This window comes from Hippopotamus amphibius, chromosome 4 (genome assembly GCF_030028045.1).
Source record: "Hippopotamus amphibius kiboko isolate mHipAmp2 chromosome 4, mHipAmp2.hap2, whole genome shotgun sequence".
NCBI classification, from domain to species: Eukaryota; Metazoa; Chordata; class Mammalia; order Artiodactyla; family Hippopotamidae; genus Hippopotamus; species Hippopotamus amphibius.
In genome coordinates, this window is record NC_080189.1 from 38,590,273 (window position 1) to 38,614,983 (window position 24,711).

The following is a 24,711-nucleotide window of genomic DNA, read 5'->3' on the forward strand; positions in this document are numbered from 1 at the left end:
CTGTAACCACATGCTATTCCAAGTTCTTGTCTACTCTCCCCTGGGCTAACCAGTCCTGCCCATCTGCGCCTTATCTCCCTCTGGTGCATCTTTCAGTCAGGCCCCTGCCTGATTTAAACCCATTGAAAAGCTCCCCGTTGCTGCGAGGGAAAGTTGTAGGCTTTCCGGTGTGTCAGGCTGCCTCCTTCCTATTGCTTCACCTCTTGCCCCTTCTGGTCCTCCACTTGAAGCTGCAGCAACATCTGGCTCTTTCTAGTTCCTCACCTCCTGCCTCCTGGTTCCCCCTGCTCCACCTGGCACGCCCCTGTCTCCCCGCAGTTGACTCCTCCTCATCTGCAGAGGCTCACCTGGGCCAGCACCTTTATTCAGGAGAATGGTCCCCACGCCCCAGCGCCCTACTCCCTGTATTTCCAGCCGGCTATGTGCCCTCCCACGTGTTCCCTGGTTATCTGCACACATCTCTTACCGTTGTCCTCATTACATTGTCCATAAGCGTCTCATGATCTCTCGACTTAACTCTGGTGGATTTATGAGCCCTTCAAGAGCAGCCACTTTGTTAGAGGGGTTCTGGCGCGTGGCAGATGTGCAGTGAAGACATACTGAAGGAAGGAAGGAGATTACAAACAGAAACTTTCTTTGCGTTTGGATTATTGCTAGTAAAATGAGTGTCCATGCACAAGACACCTGGTCATTTTTGTTTGTGTGTGGATATGTATGTGCAGATTTCCTGAATCATTTATTTTCTAGTTGTTTGTTCAACACATTGACTGCAAACCACAGGTCAGGCACTCTTCTAGCGACTGGGAATATAGTGGCGAACAAAACAGTTAAAGTCCCTCCATTTCTGGCATGTATATTTTCTAGACTTCAAAAGTGACTTAAAGGAACCTACAATGTTAAAATACAAAGAAAAAATGTTTTAAAGCAGAGTAACCGCTAAAGCAAACAGAAGAGCTAAATGCAGTAGACACCTGAGATGACCTGTTTGTATCACGTTTACGTCTGAGGCCCCTTTATGTGAAATAGATAATGTGGCAGGCAATGTCTTCAGCTCTAGTTTTCCAAAAGACATAAATGGTACTTGATATGAATGTTTGTGATCTTGTCTCTGGGTACCATTAAATCGTCACACAGAAAAAGCAGGGGTGAGGTCATCATTAGCTTCCTAATATTATTTTGAAGAATAAATCACTTCTTTATGACATTTCACAATGTGGGCTCTCTCCCTTGTGGGTCGGAGGGGTTTTTTGGGCAGGTGCTAAGTTTCCAGTCAAGTTCAGGTTGACTTCCTCTAAACAGGTATGAATAATACCAAGATTCTTCGTTGCTGATTAGAGACACCCATGCACTTAAAATGCCAGGAGGACAGGTAGCAGAGCTCACTTCTCCATGTGAGCATTTAGGAGTCCAACTGGTATTGATTCCCAGACAAAGAATCATTTTACTCTGTTACCAGGGGCCTGTCCGGGTGCCTTTGGCAGAACCAAAATTTTTCTCAAAAGTGGAGCTTTGAATCATCGTAAGCCCTTGCACAAATTTTCACTGAATACCCAGAATCCCGATGCAGGAAGCATAAGAAAGCATCACCAATGTAACGGGCAGGTGTCCCCAGTGACCTTCCTCCATGACAAAGGAGGCTCAGGGTACTACCTGTAGATCATCTACTTTGGGTCAGACCTACATCCTGTAGATGCATCAGGAAGCATTAGCTCCACAGAAAAACCCTCAGTAGCTGAGCTGGCTTATGAGTAGGGTTATTCAGTGTTGCTTAAAGAGGTATGGAACACCTGCCAAGCATAACATCTTTTGTTTTTCGTCTAGTTGATGACAGGGTTTTTTTTTTTTTTTTTGAGATACTGAGCCCAGACGTTCAGTTTCAGCTTAAGGCCACTTGCAGGTTCTGATGATAAAACCATTATTATGAGCATGATGTTTATTTGTGCTTCCTCTGCTGTGGCGCACAGGCTCCTTGATTGCAGCCGTGAATTTATTAATTTTAAAAAAATTGAACAAAAGAAACAAAGATAGGGAGAGGAGTGGATTTCAAATTATTGGGTAAAAAAATAGCCCATTTAATAAGTGATGTTGAGGTGACCACAGTGGGTGTTATAGAGAAGAATAAAGAGCTGGATCCCTACCTTGCTTCTTATACCAAAGCAAATTCCAGATTAAATGTAAAAATTAAAACTGTAAGAGCCTATGTAATATGAATGAACATTTTTTAGAAAGTTCAGATAAGGAGGGCTTTTTTAATGATGCCTCTCAAATGTTAGAAATCAGGTGCAAAAAAATGTGTAAGTTTGGCTACATAAGGTTTAAAACCTCTTTATTGATAAAATCATCATAATCAAGGCTGAAAGACACATGATGAACTGAAATAGCATTGCAACACAGCTTACAAAGGGGGACCATTCCCAGTTTACCAAGAGTTATCACAAATAAGTTAAAAAAAATTTTAATAAATGCTACAAACAAGCTATTCAAAAATAATAAATGCAAGAATATAAAATAAATATAGAAATAATCAAAGAAATGTAAGTTAAATAAAAAATGGGAAATCTTTTGGCCTTAGGTTGGTAAAGATTTTTAAAACCCAGAATTGGAAAAGAAGTGTAAAGGGAAACGAACACTTGCATTCATAAAGGAAATGTGAATATTGTCTTTCTGGAGGACAGTTTGGCAATGCAATATTTTAAATGTGTATATTCTTTGGCTCAGCCATTCCACATCTTAGTATTTATTGGGAGAACATAATCAGACGAGGTGAGCAAAGGACGATCATTGCAGATTCCTTAAAATATGGAAAACTTGAAAGTAATCTAAGTTAGCAATAACATAGGTCTGGTTAAATACATGAGTTAGTTATAGCTATATAATGAATGAAATACTACATATTTATTGAAATAATGTCTAATGGAAATTTTTATGTGCAGAGAAAAATGTTTATGATATAGTAATAAACAGCATTTTCTAGATGTATATATTTACTATAAGACTTTTTATAAAATTGTGTATCTGCATGTCCACATGTATATATGCATATAGAGATGCTAGAAAGGACATCCTAAAACATTAACTATGACTTTATTTTTATTTTTACATTTCTTAAAGGTTTTGTTAATGGGCGTGTGTCATTTTAAAACATTAAAATCTTCATTTTGAAAAAATAAAAATGAGAAGAGACAGAGTTAGACTTAGCTTCATTTTATACCATTTAATTCTGGAGATTGATCTAACTAAAGGCCATTCTTCTGTCACAAAATCTTGAAAGTACTGTTTATGATAATGTTTTTTTGTTTGTTTTTAAAATTAATTAATTAATTTATTTATTTATTTTATTGGCTGTGTGGGGTCTTTGATGCTGCACACAGGATTTCTCTAGCTGCGGCAAGCAGGGCCACTTCGTTGTGGTACGCGGGCTTCTCACTGCAGTGGCCTCTCTTGTTGCGGAGCATGGGCTCCAGGCTCGTGGGTTTCAGTAGTTGTGGCACATGGGCTCAGTAGTTGTGGCTCACGGGCTCTAGAGCACAGGCTCAATAGTTGTGGTGCACAGACTTAGTTGCTCCGTGGCGTGTGGTATCTTTCTGGGGCAGGGATCGAACCCGTGTCCCCTGCATTGGCAGGTGGAATCTTAACCACTGCGCCACCTAGGAAGTCTCTATGGTAAGGTTCTGAAGAAACGTTAATTGCCCTAGATCTTTATAAACCATATTCCATGTCATTCATTGATAGGTACTATCTATGAAATCCAAGGTTGATGAGAGACAGAAAAAAAATGCTTTTAAAAAAAGTGTCCTTAACTCTTTCTTGTAGATATGACACAGAATAACTGTGGCTCATAGTAGGATATTTAGAGTTAAAATCTACTTCCTCATGTAAGATATTAATTTGAAAGACTCAATCCTGCAGTGAGCTAAGAAAAAAGCTGTAGACTATTAAATAACCTAATTTGGACCTAAAATTTATGAAAGAGATAATTTCCCTTTGTGACAATGGCTGGACTCCTCTTCTGAGTGTGTTTTTTAAGGAAATCATTCTCACAGAGCTGTTAACAGTCAGTAGTCTGGCAAGGACCTCGACTCATCCTTTAGGCAGGAGCTGAAGAATCCTGAGGGCAAAGCTCCCTTTTAAGGTTGTTTTTACCATTACATCACTGGTAGTGTTCAGTGGAGATAAACTCTGAAATCTGCAAACATCTGAATGTTATAGCTTCAGAAAGGTAAGTGAAAGAACTTCATTGGTTATCATTAAAGATTTTGTGCTTCCAGGGTCCCTTTTCAGCTCCCAGAACATCAGTAACATCTCCAAGTGGTTGATGGATAAGTCCAAAGCTGTCTTTGGAATTGCTAACTTGCTAGTAACAGTATTTAATCTTATTAAGTTCTGTTATTTTGCTGCATTCTGGTAGGATTGTTGTCTTCCTTAACTTTGTAGGGATATTTTTGGCTACCCCTCGCCAGCTACCTGCTGGAAAGCAAGCTAAGAAAAGAGATTGCAATAATGAGCTTAAGAAAATTCATTTTCCAAAAGTCAAGTCTCTTAAGAAGAATAATGTGAGAATCCAAAAAAGGAGGATAGGAAGTTAATAGCTGTGCACTCAAGTCTCCATTCTGACTTATTCCAGTGAAGCATTTTTAGTTCTTAGAAGTACATTCTAAAATACCCTCAGGTCTAGTATGTGTGTATAAACAAGTAATAATAATAATACAATCTATCTTTAAAGAAATTGAGGTTTTGCAAATTCATTATTGTTGATTAACACCACTTTGGCTCAAGTGACCTAACTTAGCCAGGCCAAGGTTTTGCTTAGAATCTGATTCCTTAGAGTGGGATATATTGCTTCTGAGCAAGAGAAGGGCCAGATAAGAAATCAGCTGAGTAGAGGATAATCATGTTTCCTGGTTGGGAAAGGGATTAATTTAATGTATGGCCTAGATGGTAAGAGTCTTTTACGAGTTTGCTTATTTCACTTTCGCACCATGGAAGTTTGTTTGTGAACCCTTTGTGGCTCATATTTTTTCCCTGCCACTTTGCAGTTTCTTATGCTATATCCCAGTTCCCCACCTGGTCCATGGAAGTCTGCACTCGTTACCGTCTTTGAGGTGGGTTTCTCAGATGGAGTTGCTCTTCACTTATCCTTTCCTAGAGTAGGTTTGTATTTATAAGTAAAATGAAAAAAATGAGAGAAATCTGAAAAATTCAGATAGACTGATAGGTTTGCCTCCCATCTTGCTGTCCAGAGAACTCCACATGCTGCTCCAACTGTTCTGAAAGACATGCCTCTGTAACCATGATCAATAGATCTTAGATGAGCCCGAAGCATATCTGTCCACCCTGGGCTTGGGCATAGGAGAATTGATCCCATAATCCTTGTTTTATTATACACTGTAAGAGAAGTTAAATAGTAAACAACTGCAAAATTAAATTAAAAAGTAGATAACCTGGTAAGTTTAGCATGAAAGCATGCCAAACTGAACACAGAAGCTGAACAGGAATAAAAGAAAAGAAAAGGGGGCGGGGGCTAAGATGGGGGAATTCCCTGGTTGTCCAGTGGTTAGAACTCTGTGCTTCCACTGCAGGGGGCATGGGTTCGATCCCTGATCAGGGAACTAAGATCCCACATGCCATGGAGCAAGACCAAAAAAAGAAAACTGAAAAAGAAGAAAGGCTAAGATAACTTCATAAGTGGACTTGGTCTTATCACTGAGGGCTATTAATGTGATGTGAAGAAAGCCCTTTCATTCTAATTACTAATATCACTACATCTTCAATCTTTTAAAATGCTCTGCCTCAACTGAACCCTGGCTCTCCTGCCAAGAGAGCTTCCTGTACAACCTCTGGAGTAGAGAGAGCTCATCTTCTGAAGCCTTGTGTCCAGTGTCCAGACATCAGATGTCTCTAAATGCCCCAGGGCCTTTAAAGATACTGGTTTTCTACCCTCTTGTAAAGAGCTCCCAGTCCTCCATAAGGCTCATTCCATACAGCGCTGCAACTTTCTACCCATCCTAGTTGCTGCCTTCTATCTGTGTATATATTCCTGGCCAGGAAGGATGGGGTGGTGGGTGGCTGTTTACTTTCCCACAGTCAGCCTAGCCCCTGGTTCAAAGTTGTCTCCTCCTTCTGGTTGACCTGTCCAGTGCCTTCTCCTCTTATTTCTTGGTCACTTCAACTCCAGCAACCTTTGTTTGTGTTCTGTTTCACTGTGGTCTCTCCTTCAGCCTTGCTTCATCCCCAGCCAGCAGGACCTCCCATGTGGGTGCTAAATGAATACTGGATGCAGGGATGGATGAGATCATCCAGAGCCACTTCTAATCAAAAATCTAAATTCGCGATATCCTGACCACAACCTTTCAACCTTCCAATTTTCTGACTATACCTATTTTTCAGTCTTCTCCTCCTCCAGTGGACCCCACCTGACTTCACTTTCTTCTTTTTATTATTCAGAATATCCCTTGAGCTCTAGTGCTGCTGTGCTGTGCCTGCATAGGAAGAAGAAACCAGCCCTGGATCAGTCTGTCAACACTGCCCCCTTCTCTACTCCTCCTTGGGTGGTTGAACATTAATTAGTGGAGGAAATTACATAGTTGCTGTGGGTGGGCATCAGCTTGATGGGTATAGGTGCAGGACCATCCACACTGCAGGCAGACTCATCCGCTCCCCTGCTCTGTCCCCACAAGAGCTATCGACAAGGTTTTACCATTCTGCCTACCTCACCACTTCCCATGTCCTTAACAGAGAAAACAAGCCATCAGACAGGAACTCTCTTAACTTCCTGTGTTCTCTCCTTTGCCACCTGCAAACTTATCTGCATCCTTCCCTTCCTTCCTGCTTTCCGTCTCAGGGGATGGGGCAAGACTCCTTCCCTCCAAGGCTGACTCTTGCACCTGCCTCCCTCAGGATCTTCCTCCCTCCTGACTCCCCTGGGACCTTGCTCCTCTCAACGTCATCTCTTGCTCCTGCTGCTGTGTTTCCTCTCTTCTGGCAGTAGGCTCAGATCTTCAACGCGCTCAAGCCTTTTTCTTTAAAGACAAACAAAATTGTTATAGCTACCACACTGCCTCTTCCCATCCCATTTCAGCCACCTGCTGGAAAGGCCAGTCTTCACGCACTGTCTCTACTTCCTGCCACTCAATTCCATTTGTTCCTCAGGCTACTTCTGTCCCCGCAGCTCAAGTGAAGTTTCTCTGTTGAGGTCACTAGCACCCATGCTGGGGCCAACACTACTGGACACTTTCTGAATCTTCCCTTACTTGACTTCTCTGTAGCATGTGACACTGTTGATTACCCTTCTTGAAAATCACATATTCCGTGGTCTGTCTGGCAGTGTTCTTCTGAGTTTCATCCTTCTCCTTGGAGACTGTTCTCTCGTATCTGCATCTTTTTAAAAAAATTTTATTGAAGTATAATTGATTTACAATGTTGTGTTGATTTCTGCTGTATAGCAGAGTGACTCAATTATACACATATATATTCTCTTTCATATTCTTTTTTTTTTCTTTCATATTCTTTTCCATTGTGGTTTATCACAGGATATTGAATATAGTTCCCCGTGCTGTACGGTAGGACCTTGTTGTGTATCCATCCTGTATATACTAGTTTGTGTCTTATCTACATCTTAAACGGTGGTGTTATCGGGGATTGAATCCTTGGATACTGCCTGTGTCTTCTCTGCTCTGGAACCATCTCATCCCCTGCTGTGGGTTAACCTGCCACATCTCTGCTGCTGATGGCCACATCTGGGTTTGTAGCCCAGGACTTTGACCCACCTACTGAACATCTTCATTTGGGTTCGCCAGAGACACCTCAGACTCAGCTTGTCCAAAACTCAGTTCCTTATTGCATCTCCATCCTCGCCTGTGGTGAACAGAAACCTGCAGTTTTTCTTGACTTCTCACACTCACCCCCTCACCCCCTCACGACTGACTGGTCATGAAACACTTGATTTCACGACCAGTCAGTGCCACCTCCTTGGTAGTACTTTAATCTGGGGAATTGAAACAAGAGGCAGCTGTCAGAATCACCTTGAGTTTTTCTTATTTAAGATGTTTAAGGTAGTCCCAGGGCCTTTTTGCTATTGAAAAAAATCACAGGCTTCAGCCACACTAAACTACATATAGTTGTCTGACTACACCTGTACTTTTTAAAACAGTTGTTTTTGAAGTTATTTTAGACTTACAGAAGAATTGCAAAAATAGTACAGAAAATTCCCATATACCCTTCACCAACTTCTCCTTATGTTAACATCTTACATAACCATAGCACATTTATTGAAACTAAATTAACCTTGGTACAATACTGTTAACACAAAACTTATTTGGATGTCACAGTTTTCCCAGTAATGTCATTTTTCTATTCTAGAATCTAATCCAGGATCCCACATTCCATTTAGTTGCCATATCTCCATAGTCTCAGATATATGCTGTCTTCCCCAGTGTCTTTATTATTTATTTACTTATTGGCTGCATTGGGTCTTCATTGCTGTGCACGGGATTTCTCTAGTTGCGGTGAGCAGGGGCTACTTTGTAGTGGTACATGGGCTTCTCATTGTGGTGACTTCTCTTGCTGCAGAGCATGGGCTCTAGGTGCGTGGGCTTCAGAAGTTGGGGCACGTGAGCTCAATAGTTGTGGCTCACGGACTCTAGAGCACAGGCTCAGTAGCTGTGGCTCATGGGCTTAGTTGCTCCACGGCATGTGGGATCTTCCCAACCCAGGGATGGAAGCTGTGTCTCCTGCCTTGGCAGGTGGATTCTTAACCACTGCGCTACCAGGGAAGTCCTTCTCCCAGTGTCTTTATATGTATTGTTTCTTCCACGTAACATGCCTTTCTCTCCCTTGCTTGCCTGGCGAGCCTTAGTCTTTGTGACTGAGGTCAGATAGCCTCTTTCCCACAAGGTTTTCTCTCCCTTCCCTGGCAGAGCTGGAATCCAGGGGTCTTTATCACAGCTTTGTAATCAGTATTAACAGAAGAGTGCAGAGGTCAGCCATGAAATGCCCTCATGGACAGAGACTGTGTTCATTTCCTTGTTACAGTCTTTATACCAAATTAAGGGGCTGTCAAATAGTAGGATTTTAATAAGTATTTAATAATGACATTAAGGATAACTAATATTGAAAGAATCCCCAGAAGAAAGTATTTTGCTGCCACAACTGGTTCAATTAACTGGCAATATATAGTTTCGACTGGATTGCCTAATTTACTGTAGTTTTTAATTTAATTCTCTATTTCATGCAAATTACAGGCCTCTTAATTTGATTAATATACTATGAATCTCTGTACCAGTGTATTTCTTTTTAAAAAAAAAATTATTTATTTGGTTGTGCCAGGTCTTAGTTGCAACAGGCAGGCTCCTTAGTTGCAGCAGGTGGACTTCTTAGTTGTGGCATGCAAACTCTTAGTTGTGGCATGCATGTGGGATCTAGTTCCCTGACCAGGGATCGAACTTGGGCTGCCTGCATTGGGAGCACAGAGTCTTATCCACTGCACCACCAGGGAAGTCCCTGTCCCAGTGTATTTCTGAAGGATTTTTTTATTTGTCTCTCTCAATACATAGCTTGCTTTATTGCACATATCACGTTTCTGGAAGCGTGTCTGTGAGGGACCATCGCATCTCTTTCATCTGCCTAAGACACTGGTCAAAAAGTAGCCTGGCACACGATGCACCATTCAGTGCTGTACCAGCCGGTTTTAATTCTGGGCAAAGAAATAGACTGTGAGCCATGCTATATAATCCCAGAGAAGATGGAGGCTACTACTGCTGCCACATAGCCTGCGTTTTCACTCTTTCCTCAGAATCTGAGAGCACATCCCTCCTGTCAGATCTGACTTCAGTCTAGAGTAAAGCAGAGGGCTGGCTTTCATCTCCCTCTTCTCTAATTTGTAATAAATTAACTTCATGCCATTTTAAAATGACTTGCACAGATCCCAGCCTGTCAAAGCAAACACAGAGAATTGTCCTTTCCTATGACAATGACGTTGTTTTGTTCCCACAATCCAGTAGCAGCCTCAAGAGGCTGTGGTCATGTCGCCTTGTCTCTCCCAGGAAGAATGGCTCTGTTAATTGTTCCTTCATCTGTCTGTCATCATACATCTACCATAACGCCAGGAAGACTTTAGCTGCATCTGTGTCTGTTGCAAGAGGACAGGGAAGACAGTCCTTCATATTTTCATATCCATATTGTCTTGTTCCCTGCCTGCACTGGATTTGATGAAAACAATTGTCCCTATGCCAAAACCAAATAAATTGTGTTACAGGTGTTCCCCAGAATGCAAGAGATCCGTATTTAACCACGCATCTAGTTTAAGGGTGTAATTGGATTTTACTGTGATGACAAAACCATCCATCAGCTACATGCAGTGCAGTTTTGTGCAAAGCTGCGGTTTTTTTGGTGTCAAGCCTGCATTGCTCAAATTCACAGGCATTTGACACCCCATCACAACTCTTTTGTACTGATATTTCCAATTAAAGCACAGTCAGTGCCATGCTATACTTCACCAGCTTCATTTCTGTGACTTCATTAACTCTTAGCCCTTCACCTGGGGGAAGATTGTTCATCCCCGTTTGTGTTCTCCAGTCCATACCCTGGTTCAGACTCATCCTCACAGTCCAGACCCTCCTGCCACCTGGCAGAAGAATGCTCGAGCATTCCCTGCTGACTCTTCCTTACTCCCTGGCTTCTGCTGGTGAACTGTGTATTTCCTCTTAAGAGTCTGGACAACCTTTTAGGCTTAAATCCTTGCTGACCCCTGTCCCTGCCCTACAGGCCTATCTTCTGGAACCTATTTCTGTTCTTCACTGCTCTTCAACTTCATTTGTCTTCTGTAAATGCTCTCTCATCAGGTGAATGAACGAATGATCTCTAACTCATCTGTTGTGTTCCTGGGCTCCCGTGTCATGCCTCCTCTGCTCCTCCCTGCCCCTCCTCCCCACTGCATCCAGATCACGTGATCCCTTTTTCACCCTGGGTGGTTTCGGAACATAGACTGGCCATTTCAATGTAGGACTCATAGGTGTGTTGTGTATGAAGCTATTTCAGCTCTACAGACCACTCTAAGCTCTCTCCCAGGGTGTCTCCCACTGCATACTTTCTCTTTTTTTTCTTTTGAAAAATGAACTTTTCGGGGGAGGGTCTTTCTTAGCCATACCCACCACTCAGTATGTTGTCTATAAATTGATAAACTTTAAATTTGTTATAGCAGGGCTTCCTAGGTGGTGCAGTGGTTGAGAATCCGCCTGCCAGTGCAGGGGACACGGGTTCGATCCCTGCTCCAGGAAGATCCCACATGCCGTGGAGCAACTAAGCCCGTGCGCCACAACTACTGAGCCTGCGCTTTAGAGCCTGTGAGCCACAACTGTTGAGCCCATGTGCCGCAACTACTGAAGCCCACGTGCCTAGAGCCCGTGCTCCGCAACGAGAAGCCACAGCAATGAGGAGCCTGCGCACCACAACCAAGAGTAGCCCCCACTCACCGCAACTGAAAGAATGCCCACGCACAGCAAAAAAAGACCCAACACAGCCAATAAAATAAATAAATTTATATTAAAAAAAATTTGTTATAGCAAAACTCGAAACTTGGTAAACGCAGCAGTGGAAGAGTCATTGTAGTCATAACTATGTTGTATAGTAGCTGTGAGCACGCCCTTTGGTTCAGATCTTGGCTCTGACACTTACTAATATTGTGATATTGAGCAAATCACATGAGCTCCTCAAGGTACGATGTCCTGCCTCGTAGGATTAGTATCAGCATAAGAAAATACACGCAGCGTGCTTAGCCTGGCTTTTAGTGAGCCCTCGTAAACAGTGGTTGCTTGGATTGCCTTTAAAATCTCCAGTGTTGTGTGATGTGTTAAGGATGCCTGCTGGAAACCTCAGGGAACAAGAAACAATACACCGTGAGATTTTCTCCGCAGGACACTTCAGCTCTTTGGAAATAAATTAAAACTCTAACCCTATACCTAGCATATGGCCTTGACTCCTATTGGACAGAAAAACCAGTTCTGAACTCCTGGTAAATATTATAGCAAAGGGTTCACAGAGACCAAAGGGTGATTATGTACTTTTCTTTTCTGAATTAATGGGTAGAATTCCTACCCACCCAACCCCCCACTTCCTCCCCACACCGATACCAAAACCAACACATATACAACACACACAGACACACACCAGAATTTTTGGTGGAAGGTCGTAAAGTAACTTCTGTGTCTAGAGTAATATCTGTATCAGTTATTGTATTTTGTACTGAGTAAGGGTGACAGAGTTTCGCGGTAAGAGGTTTCACACCTTGGAATCACAGAGACTCTGATGCTGAGGTCTCAGCCCTCCAGGCTGGAGAAGTGCCGTGAACTAACGGAACAGGTGGCACTGACCTGGCCACAGCGACGGGCCCCGGTGAGGGCAGCCAAGGCTTCTGTCCATGGTGCCCCCTGCGGACACAACGCGGCCATCACATCTTCAGCCACAGACGTGATCAGCCCTGACTGCCAGTTGAACTACTCGTTGCAGCAAGCAGGAATTCTCAGAGGCTTCCAGAAGTGCTCAAGCGCAGGCACCTAGTTCGCTGTGGAGAAGGGGGTTATGAGCTCTATCTATAGGGGCAGGATTTCTGTTAACCGATGGAGTGTACCAGACCAATGCACGCTCCAGCTCCTGGGGAGGAGGCCTGGAAACAGCTAGACAGTGTCTGGACTGGGTTCGCATGAGGCTTCAGTCCCAGTAGGAAGTAGTGGTTCGACAAATGGAGCACGAGTCAGGCTGGGGATGGCAGATAAGAGCATGTTCCTGACCCCGGAGACCAGATCCTGGCAGGAAATAGGGCCCGTGTGGGCTGCTGAGACGAAGGCTGTGATCTGATGTGCTCCAAGCCCTGATACCAAGAACAGGACGGAGGAGAGGGGATGGTGACCTGGGGTGCCAAAACATTACTTTGCCTAAGCACTTTTTCTTAGGAAAGCATCTAAAGTGTTCCCTTTGTAATTATTCGTTAAACTGTGTATGCATTCTTCTGTCTAAATGAAATGTGTTGCAGTAATAAAAGACAGCATTTGGAGTGATAACAGGAGAAGAGAGTTCTGGAGGCTGTTTGTTGTGTTTATTGGTCCTCCTGTTACTGGGCAGGTGTGCTGGGAAGAACATCTTGTAATATTCTAATTCTGTTCCTCTAAACTTGTTGGAGAGGTCTTTCTTAAAGATTTATTCTTTAAAAATTTTTCTAAGTCACACAAAGTAGTCTAGAATACCAAGGGATTCTGTGCTTGATTTCCTACCTGTTCCCAAGACACTAGGCTTGAAAATATACAAATTTAAAGAAATGTTTCCTAAATTTGTATTCAGAATAAGCTAAGCTATACCATCTGTATATCTTTTTTTTTCTCAAAATGTTTTTAAAGTCACCTCCATTACAAAAGCAGTATATAGATAAACCAAAATAAAATAAACCATACTCTCATTACCCAGATGATGTTAACGATTGACCCCTTAGTGTATATCTTCCTGGATGTTTTTCTGTATGGACTTTTTTACCCAACTGATATTATATATGTTTAGTAGACTTTTTAAAAGAGCAGTTTTAGTATGCAGCAAAGCTGAGAGTAAAGTGCAGAGGTTTCTCGTCCACCCCCTGCCTCCACACATGCAGAGCCTCCCCCGCCATCAGCGTCATTCATCAGAGTGGTACTTTTTTTTTTTTTTTTTACCAAGGGTGAACATACATTGACATATCATCATCACCCAAAGTCCATAATTTACCGTAGTGTTCACTCTTGATTTTGTATGTTCGGTGGGGGTTTGGACAAATGTGTAGTGGCATGCATCCCTCATGATAATATCATACTGCCTTAGAAAAGTCTTCTGTGCTCTGCCTATTCATCCTTTCCCTACTCCCAACCCCTGGCAACCACTGATCTTTTTGACTCTCTCCATAGTTTTGCCCTTTCTAGAATGTCACATAGTTGGAATCATACAGTGTGTAGACTTTTCAGATTGGCTTCTTTCACTTAGTGATATGCATTAAGGTTCCTCCATGTCTTTTCATGACTTGGTAGCTCATTTCTTTATAGCACTGAATGGTGTTCCATTTTCTGGATGTACCCCAGTTTATCTGTCCATGTGCTGAAAGATATCTAGGTTACTTCTTCATTCTATATATTTTTTAATTTCCTTTTTTTCGGTTAGTGACTTTTCCAATCATTAATTTTTTTTATCTCATCTAGAACTTAGTCCGTGTGTAAATTAAGAAAAAAAAAACCTTTTCAGCAAGTTTGTCTAAATCCAGGACCATTATGTTAATATCTGGCTACCTGTCTCTTAAGTGTTGTTTAATCTAGAACAATCCTTTTTTTCCACAGAACTTAACTCGAAGGGATAAAGCCAAGCAGCCCACAGAAAGTGCTGCCTTCTGGCTGGGTCTAGTTGCTTTCCCATAACATTCAGCATGTTGCTCTGTCCCTCGTATTTCCTGTGGAGTAGGAGTTGAATCTGTAGGTGTGATAGATTCAGGGTCCGTGGCTTTGGGAAGAGCGCCTGGCAGACGTGGACGTGTTGCTTTGCGTCGCCCTGCGTAAGAGGGCTCACAACCCAGTCCCCCCACGTGCAGTTACACTCGTCCTCTTGCCGGTGAGGGGTAGTCTGTGTGGCGTCGTGTGAGTGTTCATGTCTCCATCAACAGTTTTCCTGCTGGTTTTAGCACGTCGCGACAACCCTTGACTTGAGAAAGAATGACACTAGGAATATGAAACTCTGTTTTTTAAAACCTGTCATTCCCTGTACATTTCCTGGCTGGCATTTTCTGTAGAGATTTCTCAGCGTAGTGGAGCTATTAGATTATCCTGAAATACAGAGTCCTTTAATTGCCAGTTTTCACAGTAAGGAGTGATTTAATATCTGCCCCAGAGGACATGTGGGAAGAATTAAGCGCTTTTTTTAAATGCTGTGGTCACTGCAGTATGATTTCTTGAGCACTTCCTGTGTATCAGGCTTTGTGACAAAGGCCTTATGTAATCTAATTCTTATGACGGCACAATGAGATTTTAGAGACAGAAAACGGAAATCACAAGAGGTTAAATAACTTGATACAGTTACTTGTGTGGCAAGTAACAGAGATAGGATTCAAACCCAAGTGGGTCTGAGTCCAGAATCCATGCGTAATTCCTCTTAGACATTTTTGTTGCATTTTACTTAAAAGCCAAATTCTATTTGTAATGATATTTGGAATATTTCCCAGTTCATAAACACTAGAAATGGCTGTTATGCTTAATAATTCTCATGAGGTCTCTTCCTCCCACCCCCCCATTTTAAAAAATATTTTCTATAGTGTGAAGAAAACACAAATCTTCAGGATACTACCCGCTACCTCAAACTTCCCTTTTCGAAGGGCATTCTCCTTGGGAATAATCATCAAGCCACGAAGGCCACGAAGGAGTCTTTTTGGATAACATCTTTTCTCTGCTCCACAAAACTCACGCAAAACGGTAATGTGTAACAGTGTTTTATTTCAAAGCCCTTGTATTTAGGTACTCTTGTGAATTTTGGTAGGATATTCAATAAACATCGACGTTATATTTAAAAACTTTGTATAAGAAAAATTGTTGATCCTTCTGTTTGTGATTTCCAGTAACATGAAAACAGTTGTGACCCAATGATCTGTTAGATGCATGTAGTTTAAGGACTACAGAATCATCCCAGGATTGGAACCCAAGTACACAACTCTTCAAATAAACCGTCAAAGTCCAGCTGCTTTAAAAAAAAATTAAAAAAGCAAAGATTACCACCACCTTAATCTCTCTTGCTTTATAGCTCCATAAACAGTGCTAATTGCAGACTTTAGAGTAAAGGCTGTTTTTTGTTTAATTAGATAGATATTGCTTTTCTATTCTAGCATAACTTTTTATGTCAGTGATTGTTTAGCAAGTTATGATTAATAAAGCAAGTTCTTCTTCTTGCCAAATTGTCCTGAAAACATTGTCTGTCATGAAGGAGTAAATTAAACATTTTTGAGTTCTTCATGGTTCCCATGAAAGGCTTCTGGAAAACATTCTAAATGCCATATTAATAAAGTCAGATTCATTATGTTGAAGAAATCACTTTATAAATAAGGTACAGCTCTTCCTTGACTTAGGATTGGGTTACATCCTGATAAACCCATGGTAACTTGAATAAGATAAGTAGAATATGCATTTCTTACACCTAACCTGCAAAACATCATAGCTTAGCCTAGCCTACATTAAACATGCTCAGAACATTTACAGTAGCTTACCATTGAGCAAAATTATCTCACACAAAGCCTATTTTATAATAAAGTATTGAATTATCTCATGTAATTTATTGGATACTGTACTTGAAAGTGAAAAACAGAATGGTTGTACAGGTACAGAATGGTTGTAACTGGGTTGTTTACCTTCGTGATCACATGGCTGTCTGCGAGCTGGGGCTCAAAGCCCAGAATCACAAGAGGGTATCCTAATGGCTAACCCAGGAGAAGAGAACAATTCAAAATATTGTTCCTAAATGATTTCTTATCACTTTCTCACCCATGTGAAGTCACAAAGCCTTAAGTCATACCATCATAAGTCAGGGTTCTGTAATGTGAATCAAAAAATGCTCCCGTGCTTAAACTTTTGTGTTATTAGTTCTTTCTTCTGTGTCATGTAGTAAGAAATATGTTTCTTTTCTTAGAACATGAAATGAGAAAGGAAGCAAATTATGGCATTATTATAATGGCCACTTTTAAGACACCACTGAAGTTGCCATGCAATGCTGCTGTATTTCTAAAGGACGTTGGCAAATGGCACATGATTCTTTCACAAGGTGTTGGCACATTCCCTCAGAAATCTCCTGGAGAAAATCCTTTTACTAGCTTCTAGGGACCACCTGCATTCCTTGGCTCCTGGCCCCTTTCTCCATCTTCAAAGCCAGCAGCATAGCATCTTCTAATCTCTCTGACTCTGACCATCTTCCATCTTTTAAGGACCCCTGTGATTAGAGTGGGCCCACCAAATCATCCAGGATAATACCCCTTTTTAAAAGATCTTTAACCTAATCATACCTGTAAAATCTTTTTAGCCATGTAAGGTAAACATATTCACAGGTTCCAGAGATTAGAATATGGACATCTTTGGGGGCCATTATCCTGCCAATGACAGCAACCTAACAATAGATTCTCTGCCGTCAAAATATTTGGCCCTGCCTCCTTAATTTTTTCTAGTTCTAGGGTTTAGGATATTAGACAGAATTGTGAATATAAGACAGAGGGAACCAAATCCTGATAATTAGAAGCTGCTGCTTTGCAAAAGCAGAGAACATTTTCAGGTAAATAAACCATTCACGAAGTCATTCTATTAAACATCTTGCTATATGGAAGGCAATGCTTGACTCGAAGGCTAATAAGTGCTTAATTATCATTTTGACTTTGATTAACCTTGTCAATGTAAGACCGCTCAAAATGAGGCAGGAAATGAATAGTGTGTTTCAAAGACATGAGAAGGAGGAAGGAAGTTAGTTGATCTTTCTGAAATTTACATGCTGGACACATCTCTGTGTAGAAGTATTCCAGTTCCAAATTGGAATTAAATTGCTTCGTAGTCATTTTACTCAACTTGGAAAATATACAAATCCCATTTCCATTGCAATTGGGCATTTAGTAAGTGAGGTAGTCTCTAGGAACAGTTTCCTAGAGCAGATTTGCATTTCAGGGTTTCTAACATGTGCCTGTCTGCACATTCTCTGTGTGTTCCAGTGTCATTCTTGGATAGCCTACCAAGGCCAGAGCACTCAGTGGGACGTCTGTGATTGCCAGATCAAGTAGATATCTTGAGCTGCTTAAAAGTGGGGATCGGAAAAGGAATTACTTAACTAGTTTGTTAGCTTCCTTGGACTGTTAAACACAACTTTTTAAAAAGTTAAGGAAAAATGAAAACAATGCTTAAATTCAGTCTAACGTTTGTGCAGGTATTGACTGCCCTACATGTCTTTCTCCCCCCAGTAATGGGCGGTTTATTTAATCTCTTCCTGAGATTGTGATTAAAAAAAACAAAAGTGGCAATCATGCCACCTACCTATTTTATAGCTCCTGGTAGATTAGGCACATAGTATATGCTTAAGTGATAATTGAATGGAATGTGTAAAATTCACATTTTCAGTAGGAGATCCTAGCTCCAAATTTGCAACTAATGTATCTTCAAATGGCTAAAATAGAGAACTAAGAGATGTGGAGTGGGAAGTGGAGAGTGAATGGCAGGGAGAGTTATAAGAGAGGGGCTGCCAGGGAAGGGTCGCATCCTGAAGTTAGATACAGGAAGTCACAGGGAGGCAGCAAAAAAAGGAGGAGAATCCTCGAGGGCAGCCTCTGCGGCAGAGGGTCTCACCCCGTGGAATCTCTCATCTAAATATAACCAACCGTTTTTAAAAAAGGTTTCAATCATACCTCCAGGATGTCTGAGATAGGCATAAATATTCAACATTTTCAGGATTTTCTGTTATAAGAATAATCATAAATCTCTTTTTCGATGTCAGTATTTTAAAAATTCCCTCATTTTTCTAAGTCCTCCTCCTCTTACCCCTATTTGTTATAAATAGTCTTATCAAGTACTAAATCTCTTACTTTTAAGTCCTTTGTGAAGTTTTTCTCTTGCTGGCTTGGGTGGAGGTTGCTTCTCTTTCCTCTCCAGATTCTTATGCTTTTTCTCTTTATTCACTGCATCATATTTTCTTTCTCATCATAACTACTTCTTTGATCTCTTGGGTTGTGTTTTGTTTGTTTGTTTGATTTGTTTTTGGTTTCCATGTCAGTCTTTCTGTCTCTCAGCAAATCCCATTTGGATTTTTCCTGAAACAAGTGCTTTGCAGTAGAAAACCCCTCCTGCTTCTCTCTTGGCCATTCTAGTCTCTCAGCCCCACTGAGCACCTGGAGACCAGCCCTACCAGCTTTCCCTTCCCAGGGCACGTCCCGCTTACGTGTGTCTTGTCAGTTCTTACTGCTTTCATTGGCCTCCAGATGCCACCGTCTCCCTGCTCCCTTTGGAGACCAGTGAAGCTAGACACCATGTTCAGGAGCTTCTGCCCAAGAAAGATGAAGGAAGGATTTTTCTCTCACTGGGTGAAGAGGTTCCCCGAGGACCCTGCTAGACTCAGGACCCACGTATTGTCAGTTTAGGGAGAGGAGGAAATTGAAGAGCTGGGCCAGAGTCTAGGATGGAAGATGACCGTGAGGTCCAGAAACTGGCTCTCTCAGGTCCAAGGGTTTGCTAGATGGTCTGACAATTGACTGGACTTGTCATCACTATGTAGGGACCTTCCAGTCATGCCAGGTTTGGTTCACATTGTCAAGAAGACCTTCACTGCTAAGTGGAATTGGTTGCTAGGCAGAGTGCTATGTGCTGGGGGCAGAAATATGGATTAAGTGGGTTCCTAGCCCTCAAGAATCTCCCATTTTAATGAGAGGAGGCAGAAAATCATTCAGCGAGTCTTTACAACCGCCTGCTGTGTGCCTGCCCTGTTCTGGGTGCTGGGACTATGATAGGACCAAGCTCGGCATGGTTTTGTTCTCTTGGAGTTTACAGTCTAGCCGGGGCAAGACAGATAGCTAGCCTGAGAACTGAAGGAGAAGTAGGGGTTTGTAAGTCAAGGGCATTGGGAAGAGAGAAACAATTAGAATACACTGTAATAAACGCCATCTTAGAGGGCTAGTCAGAGTCTGGGGGAGCCTGCAACTTGGGTGACCAAGAGGCACATGTTTAACAATTTAGTGTTTACCAGTGTTGACCACTTTCATGTGAGAGACTGTTCTCTCTTACGGCAACTAATCTTGCTTTTCTATTTGGAAAGGTGATATGCTTGATCTTTTGAAATGGAGAACCCACCCCGACAAGATCACAGGCTGCCTCTCTAAATTAAAAGAAATCGATGGCTCAGAGATAGTGAAGGTATACCTTTATGCTGTTTTGTTAACCCTCTCTTAGAAATTCATGGGATAAAGGATACTTAGAGGGGAAGGACAGACGATATTTTATGTATGCTTTTACCTCTTTTCCTAACAGTTTCTGCAAGATACACTGGATACCTTATTTGGAATTTTAGATGAAAATTCCCAAAAATATGGGTCTAAAGTGTTTGATTCCTTGGTGAGTTTAAATTCACTTTAATAATATCTTAATTTCCTCTCTCTATCATGGCTTTTATAAGGCTGTTTTAGAAATGGGCACTTAATAGCATGAGCTCACTTAAAAGAAACCCTGCCCCCGCCCAAAAAAATCTTGGTTTGTGTTCAGTTTTATAAAGCTCTAATTTTTTTTTTTTTAGGTTCACATAATAAATTTGCTGCAAGATAGCAAATTTCATCATTTTAAACCTGTAATGGACACTTATATTGAGAGTCATTTTGCTGGGGCACTTGCATACAGGTAAGACCCTTTATCTTATAATTGGTTTAGAAGCACTTTCTTTTGAGCTTTTTAAAGCAGAACCAGCTATATAGGAAAATTTTAAAAGGAGTGTAGGAAGAAATGAAGCACAACCACCGAAGTGTCACTTGAGACAGTATCTTCCTTTCTCATACACCTTTTTTTTATATAAATTTATTTATTTATTTATTATTTTATTGTCTGTGTTGGGTCTTTTTTTTGCTGTGCACGGGCTTTCTTTTTAGTTGCGGTGAGTGGGGGCTACTCTTCGTTGCGGTGCACGGGCTCCTCGTTGCCGTGGCTTCTCTTGTTGTGGAGCTCAGGCTCTAGGCGCGTGGGCTTCATAGTTGCAGCACGTGGGCTCAATAGTTGTGGCTCATGGCTCTAAAGTGCAGGTTTAATGGTTGTGGCACACAGGCTTAGTTGCTCCATGGCATGTGGGATCTTCCTGGAGCAGGGATTGAACCCGTGTCCCCTGCATTGGCAGGCAGATTCTCAACCACTGTGCCACCTAGGAAGCCCCATACACCTTTTTTTAATGGCTGGAACTTACTTTAATTAAAGGGGGGGGGGGGAGAAGAACTTCCTGAATTCTATTCCTGCAACCTAAAATATAAGGTGTTTTCTTCTTGTCTCTGTTTCACTTGATATTCTTTAGCCTAAAATATCTGGTTGTTTCACTTTGGCTGTCAAGAGCCCCATTTAATCACCACACACCTTGATGATTCTAGATGTCTTTAAGAAAGAAATATGATGGGAAAACAAATTTTGCCATCATACCATTTTAAAGTCATCTGTTCATTCACCTGTTAATACTTACTGAGTTCGTACTGCATGCCAGGCACTATGCTTTGTGCTGATCATATGAAGACCTGGTCCCTGACTGCAAGCAGTTCAGTCATTGGACTCTATCCTCTGTTACCAGCTGCCATTATAACTGCTCGTCCTTTCCTATCAGCTCAGATTATGCAGGCAAGGCTAAAAGTGAATGAATAATGACATGCTTTAGCTGGTACCTGCCTCCATGTAGTTCAGGGGATAGTTGCCAGAAGGCAGCACCTTCCCTCTTTCTGTCCCGTGTGGAACGTCTTCCTGGGTTTGGGCCCTGCTTAAATACAGCCCTGAAATGTACCCCAAAATTCTATCTCCCCATTACACTCCTGTCATTGCTATTCTGCCAACGTTTTTTATACTTTAAGCACCTGTGGGCATGTATGGGCACAATCATCTATTCCCAGAGGTGTGTTAAAAGAGCATGGAATCAGGGGTGTGCCCCTTTTCCCCATCTCTGTACTATATAAAAGATAGTAGGTAATCAGATAAGCGTTTGATCCTATTCCTTTGGGTATTTCCTACCGTGGCCTGGTAAGATTTATGCCTCTGACGTTTAAACGAATGGAATTATTTTTGCAAGACTTGACCCTCTGCCAACATGAGTTTTTCAGAGGGTGAAATATAACAGCAGGGATAGTTCTGAAATGTTGGCCCAACTTTGCCCCTTGGCCTAACAGCTTGGGCTCTGGTGTGAGGTGGTCACCACCTCCGACTGAGATTGTCGTTGAGAGGTAGAGAACGAGGGCGTAATTTCTAAATATCAGATTGGCCGGGAAGGCAGCTAACCAGTTCTAATAAGACAAATTCAGGCCCGTGGAATCTTCTTGAGCTGTGGGTGGCCAGAAACTCACCGACAGATCATCTTCAAGATAGCAGTCCCAACAGAATCCACCTACTGACACGTCAATGGATTCTCTCCCGACAGACGGAAGAGAGGAGCATTTTTAAAAATTGCTCTGTTTCCTAGAAACCAAGAACTGACCAGTGTTAAAGGTCACACGACTGCAATCTTGAGAATTTGGGGGGTGGAGGTTAATTCAGTTTTTGTTTCTTAAAACAATAAGACTTGGGTTTTCTGGAAATTACTTTAAAAAATAAAAACTTGGCCTTTCTGGAAATTATGAAGGCACACTTTGACGGTAAGCCTCATCCTTCCCACAGAGAACTGGCTTGATAAGTCCGTGCGGGTATGATTGGAAGTGGGGAGGTGTTACCTTCATCCCTCCCCACACCCCCTTTTGTTTCCAGCTGAATATTTCATGCAACCGTTTACGTAGTTGCTGGGGAGGAAATCCCAATGAGCAGTTGTCCGAGGCTGACCGTAACAGTCATATTCAGGCGCTCCCTTGGCCAGAGTTCTCTTCTCTGATGTTTACGTTCACCCTGTTGGAAGCATTGCCAGAAACAGCAGGGCCGATGGAATAGGTCCAGACTGAAGGGAATCGCACTGGGAGGAGGTGTTGTTTCTCTCCTCATCTTCAAAAAAGGAGTAGTGATGTTGATATGCAGACTTCGTAAAATTATTATGTTATAGCAGTTTGACAGAAAAATGTGAGAGCTGATGGGAAGCGAAGCCTCATCGTGATAAAAATAAGCATTTGATTTCTTGGCATTGAATTGAGAATGAGACCAATTCTACCTTCGGCATGTCTCCTTGTGTTTTAGAGATCTCATCAAAGTGCTCAAGTGGTATGTGGACAGGATCACAGAAACGGAGAGACAAGAGCACATCCAGGAGGTGTTGAAGGTAAGGACACGCTGTCAGTAACAGATCAGCCTAACAGTGCTGTTGCACGGTGATGCCTAAACGAATTGGTTTCCTCTACACAGACAGTAATTGGTGATGATGTATTACCGACATTCCAATTCAAGGATCTTCATCAGTTCTTGGCTGCTCTAGAGCTGATGAACTTTGATAGGGGCTTTGCCAGGCTCACCCACTGGGACCCGCCCGGGATTGAATCCTTACTCCTCCGGGCTCCGAACACTTGAAGTCTAGGATTGGCAGGAGGAAGGACTGAAAAGAAGAGAAGACTGCACGTGGACAGTGGAGCTCAGAAGTTCCTGGCTCTTGCTTCTACCCCCCTGACAGCGGCCATCTGGGGACCATTTGTCTTAAGAAAGGATAATAGACGGGGATATGTGTATAAAAACAGTTGATTGAACTTGGTGTACCCCCCAAAAAATAATAAATAAATAAATAAAATTTAAAAAAAAGAAAGGATAATAGGGTGGCTGAGCAGGGACCACAGTGGTGAAACCTGAGGTTTTACTGGGTCTCATGGTTTAACACTGCCCATATCTCTGGGCCCTACATGCTCAGTACCTATGGAGATGCTGATTCCTTACTTGCAAACCTGTTCGTAAAGAATAAAGATTCTTCAAAGGATTGTCCACTAACAGCTCTGGCAGTCTTTTATTTCTGTAACTGAGTACACCGTATTTGATGTCAGTAGATAAAAGTAAACGGGTACATTTTAAAAAACAAGCATTTTACTCACTATAAATTTGTCATTTGGGGCTGACGGAAGGTAAAATGCAAGTGGCAAGAGTGCCTCTACCAGCAAAGCAAAATAATTTTCGAAAAACAGACTGCTGTATCTTTGTTAATTAGATTTAAAAAACCACCCGAGGATCAGAAACATTTAATGTTCATACCTCTCGAGAATTACATGGAATTTAAAAATTATCTATACGTTTTTCTCTCATTAGGCTTCAGAGAAAAACAGCTCTTTCCCTATGAGTAAATACTGTTCAAAAATCTCACCGGGCCTTAGTATTCAAATCAGTAATTTAAAAGTCTGGTGTTGTACTATGGTTTCTGTGCTGTGTCATTGTTAAATAAATACCTTTGGTTTCCTTTGAAACTAACGTTTTAAAAATTTTGTTTTAAGGCCCAAGAATATATTTTTAAGTATATAGTTCAGTCTCGAAGGCTGTTTTCCCTCGCCACCGGAGGACAGAACGAGGAGGAGTTTCGCTGCTGCATTCAGGAGCTCCTCATGTCCGTCCGTTTTTTCCTTTCACAAGAGAGCAAAGGGTGTGGAGTGTTATCTCAATCACAGGTAATTTTTTTTTCATCTCTGCTGAATAGAGGGAAAATGAGCCCAATTTGTTTATTTTTCACAGCCGCATAAGTGAATATTTTCTCCATCAGCAATCTGTAGCTCCAGTGTCTATTTGTAGCTTAATGGACTTTGAAAAGACTTTTAAAAAAGTCCCCCAGCTTCTGAGCACCAGCAGAGCAGACGTTAGGTTGCCTTTCCTCTGACTGTCCTCGCTCTGAATCGAGAGCCTGTTGGTTTGCATCAGCCTGCATTTCAGTTTCTAGAACACATACTGATGATTAGAGACACCCTGTCACGGTCAGCCGTTGGGAAGGAGTTTTGCGCTAGCCGATCTGCTGCAGGTGTTTTCCCCAAGCCATTTGCTGCATTTGTTTGTTTGTTTGTTTTTGGCTGCGCCACAAGGCTTGTGCGATCTTACT

At 41.9% G+C, this 24,711-nt stretch overlaps 1 protein-coding gene across 8 annotated transcripts in view; it reads left to right on the plus strand.

Moving 5' to 3' along the window:
* DOCK4 (dedicator of cytokinesis 4) overlaps positions 1-24,711 on the plus strand; it is a 444,122-nt gene that overhangs the window by 284,834 nt on the left and 134,577 nt on the right. For 7 of the 8 annotated variants that reach the window (XM_057733986.1, XM_057733987.1, XM_057733988.1 and 4 more), the window contains 6 exons: positions 15,308-15,464; positions 19,816-19,913; positions 20,028-20,111; positions 20,290-20,390; positions 22,890-22,971; positions 24,119-24,289. In XM_057733986.1, coding sequence (XP_057589969.1) covers positions 15,308-15,464; positions 19,816-19,913; positions 20,028-20,111; positions 20,290-20,390; positions 22,890-22,971; positions 24,119-24,289 — 693 coding nt within the window. The remainder of the gene's footprint in view (positions 1-15,307; positions 15,465-19,815; positions 19,914-20,027; positions 20,112-20,289; positions 20,391-22,889; positions 22,972-24,118; positions 24,290-24,711) is intronic. The other variant, XM_057733989.1, reaches the window with a different exon arrangement.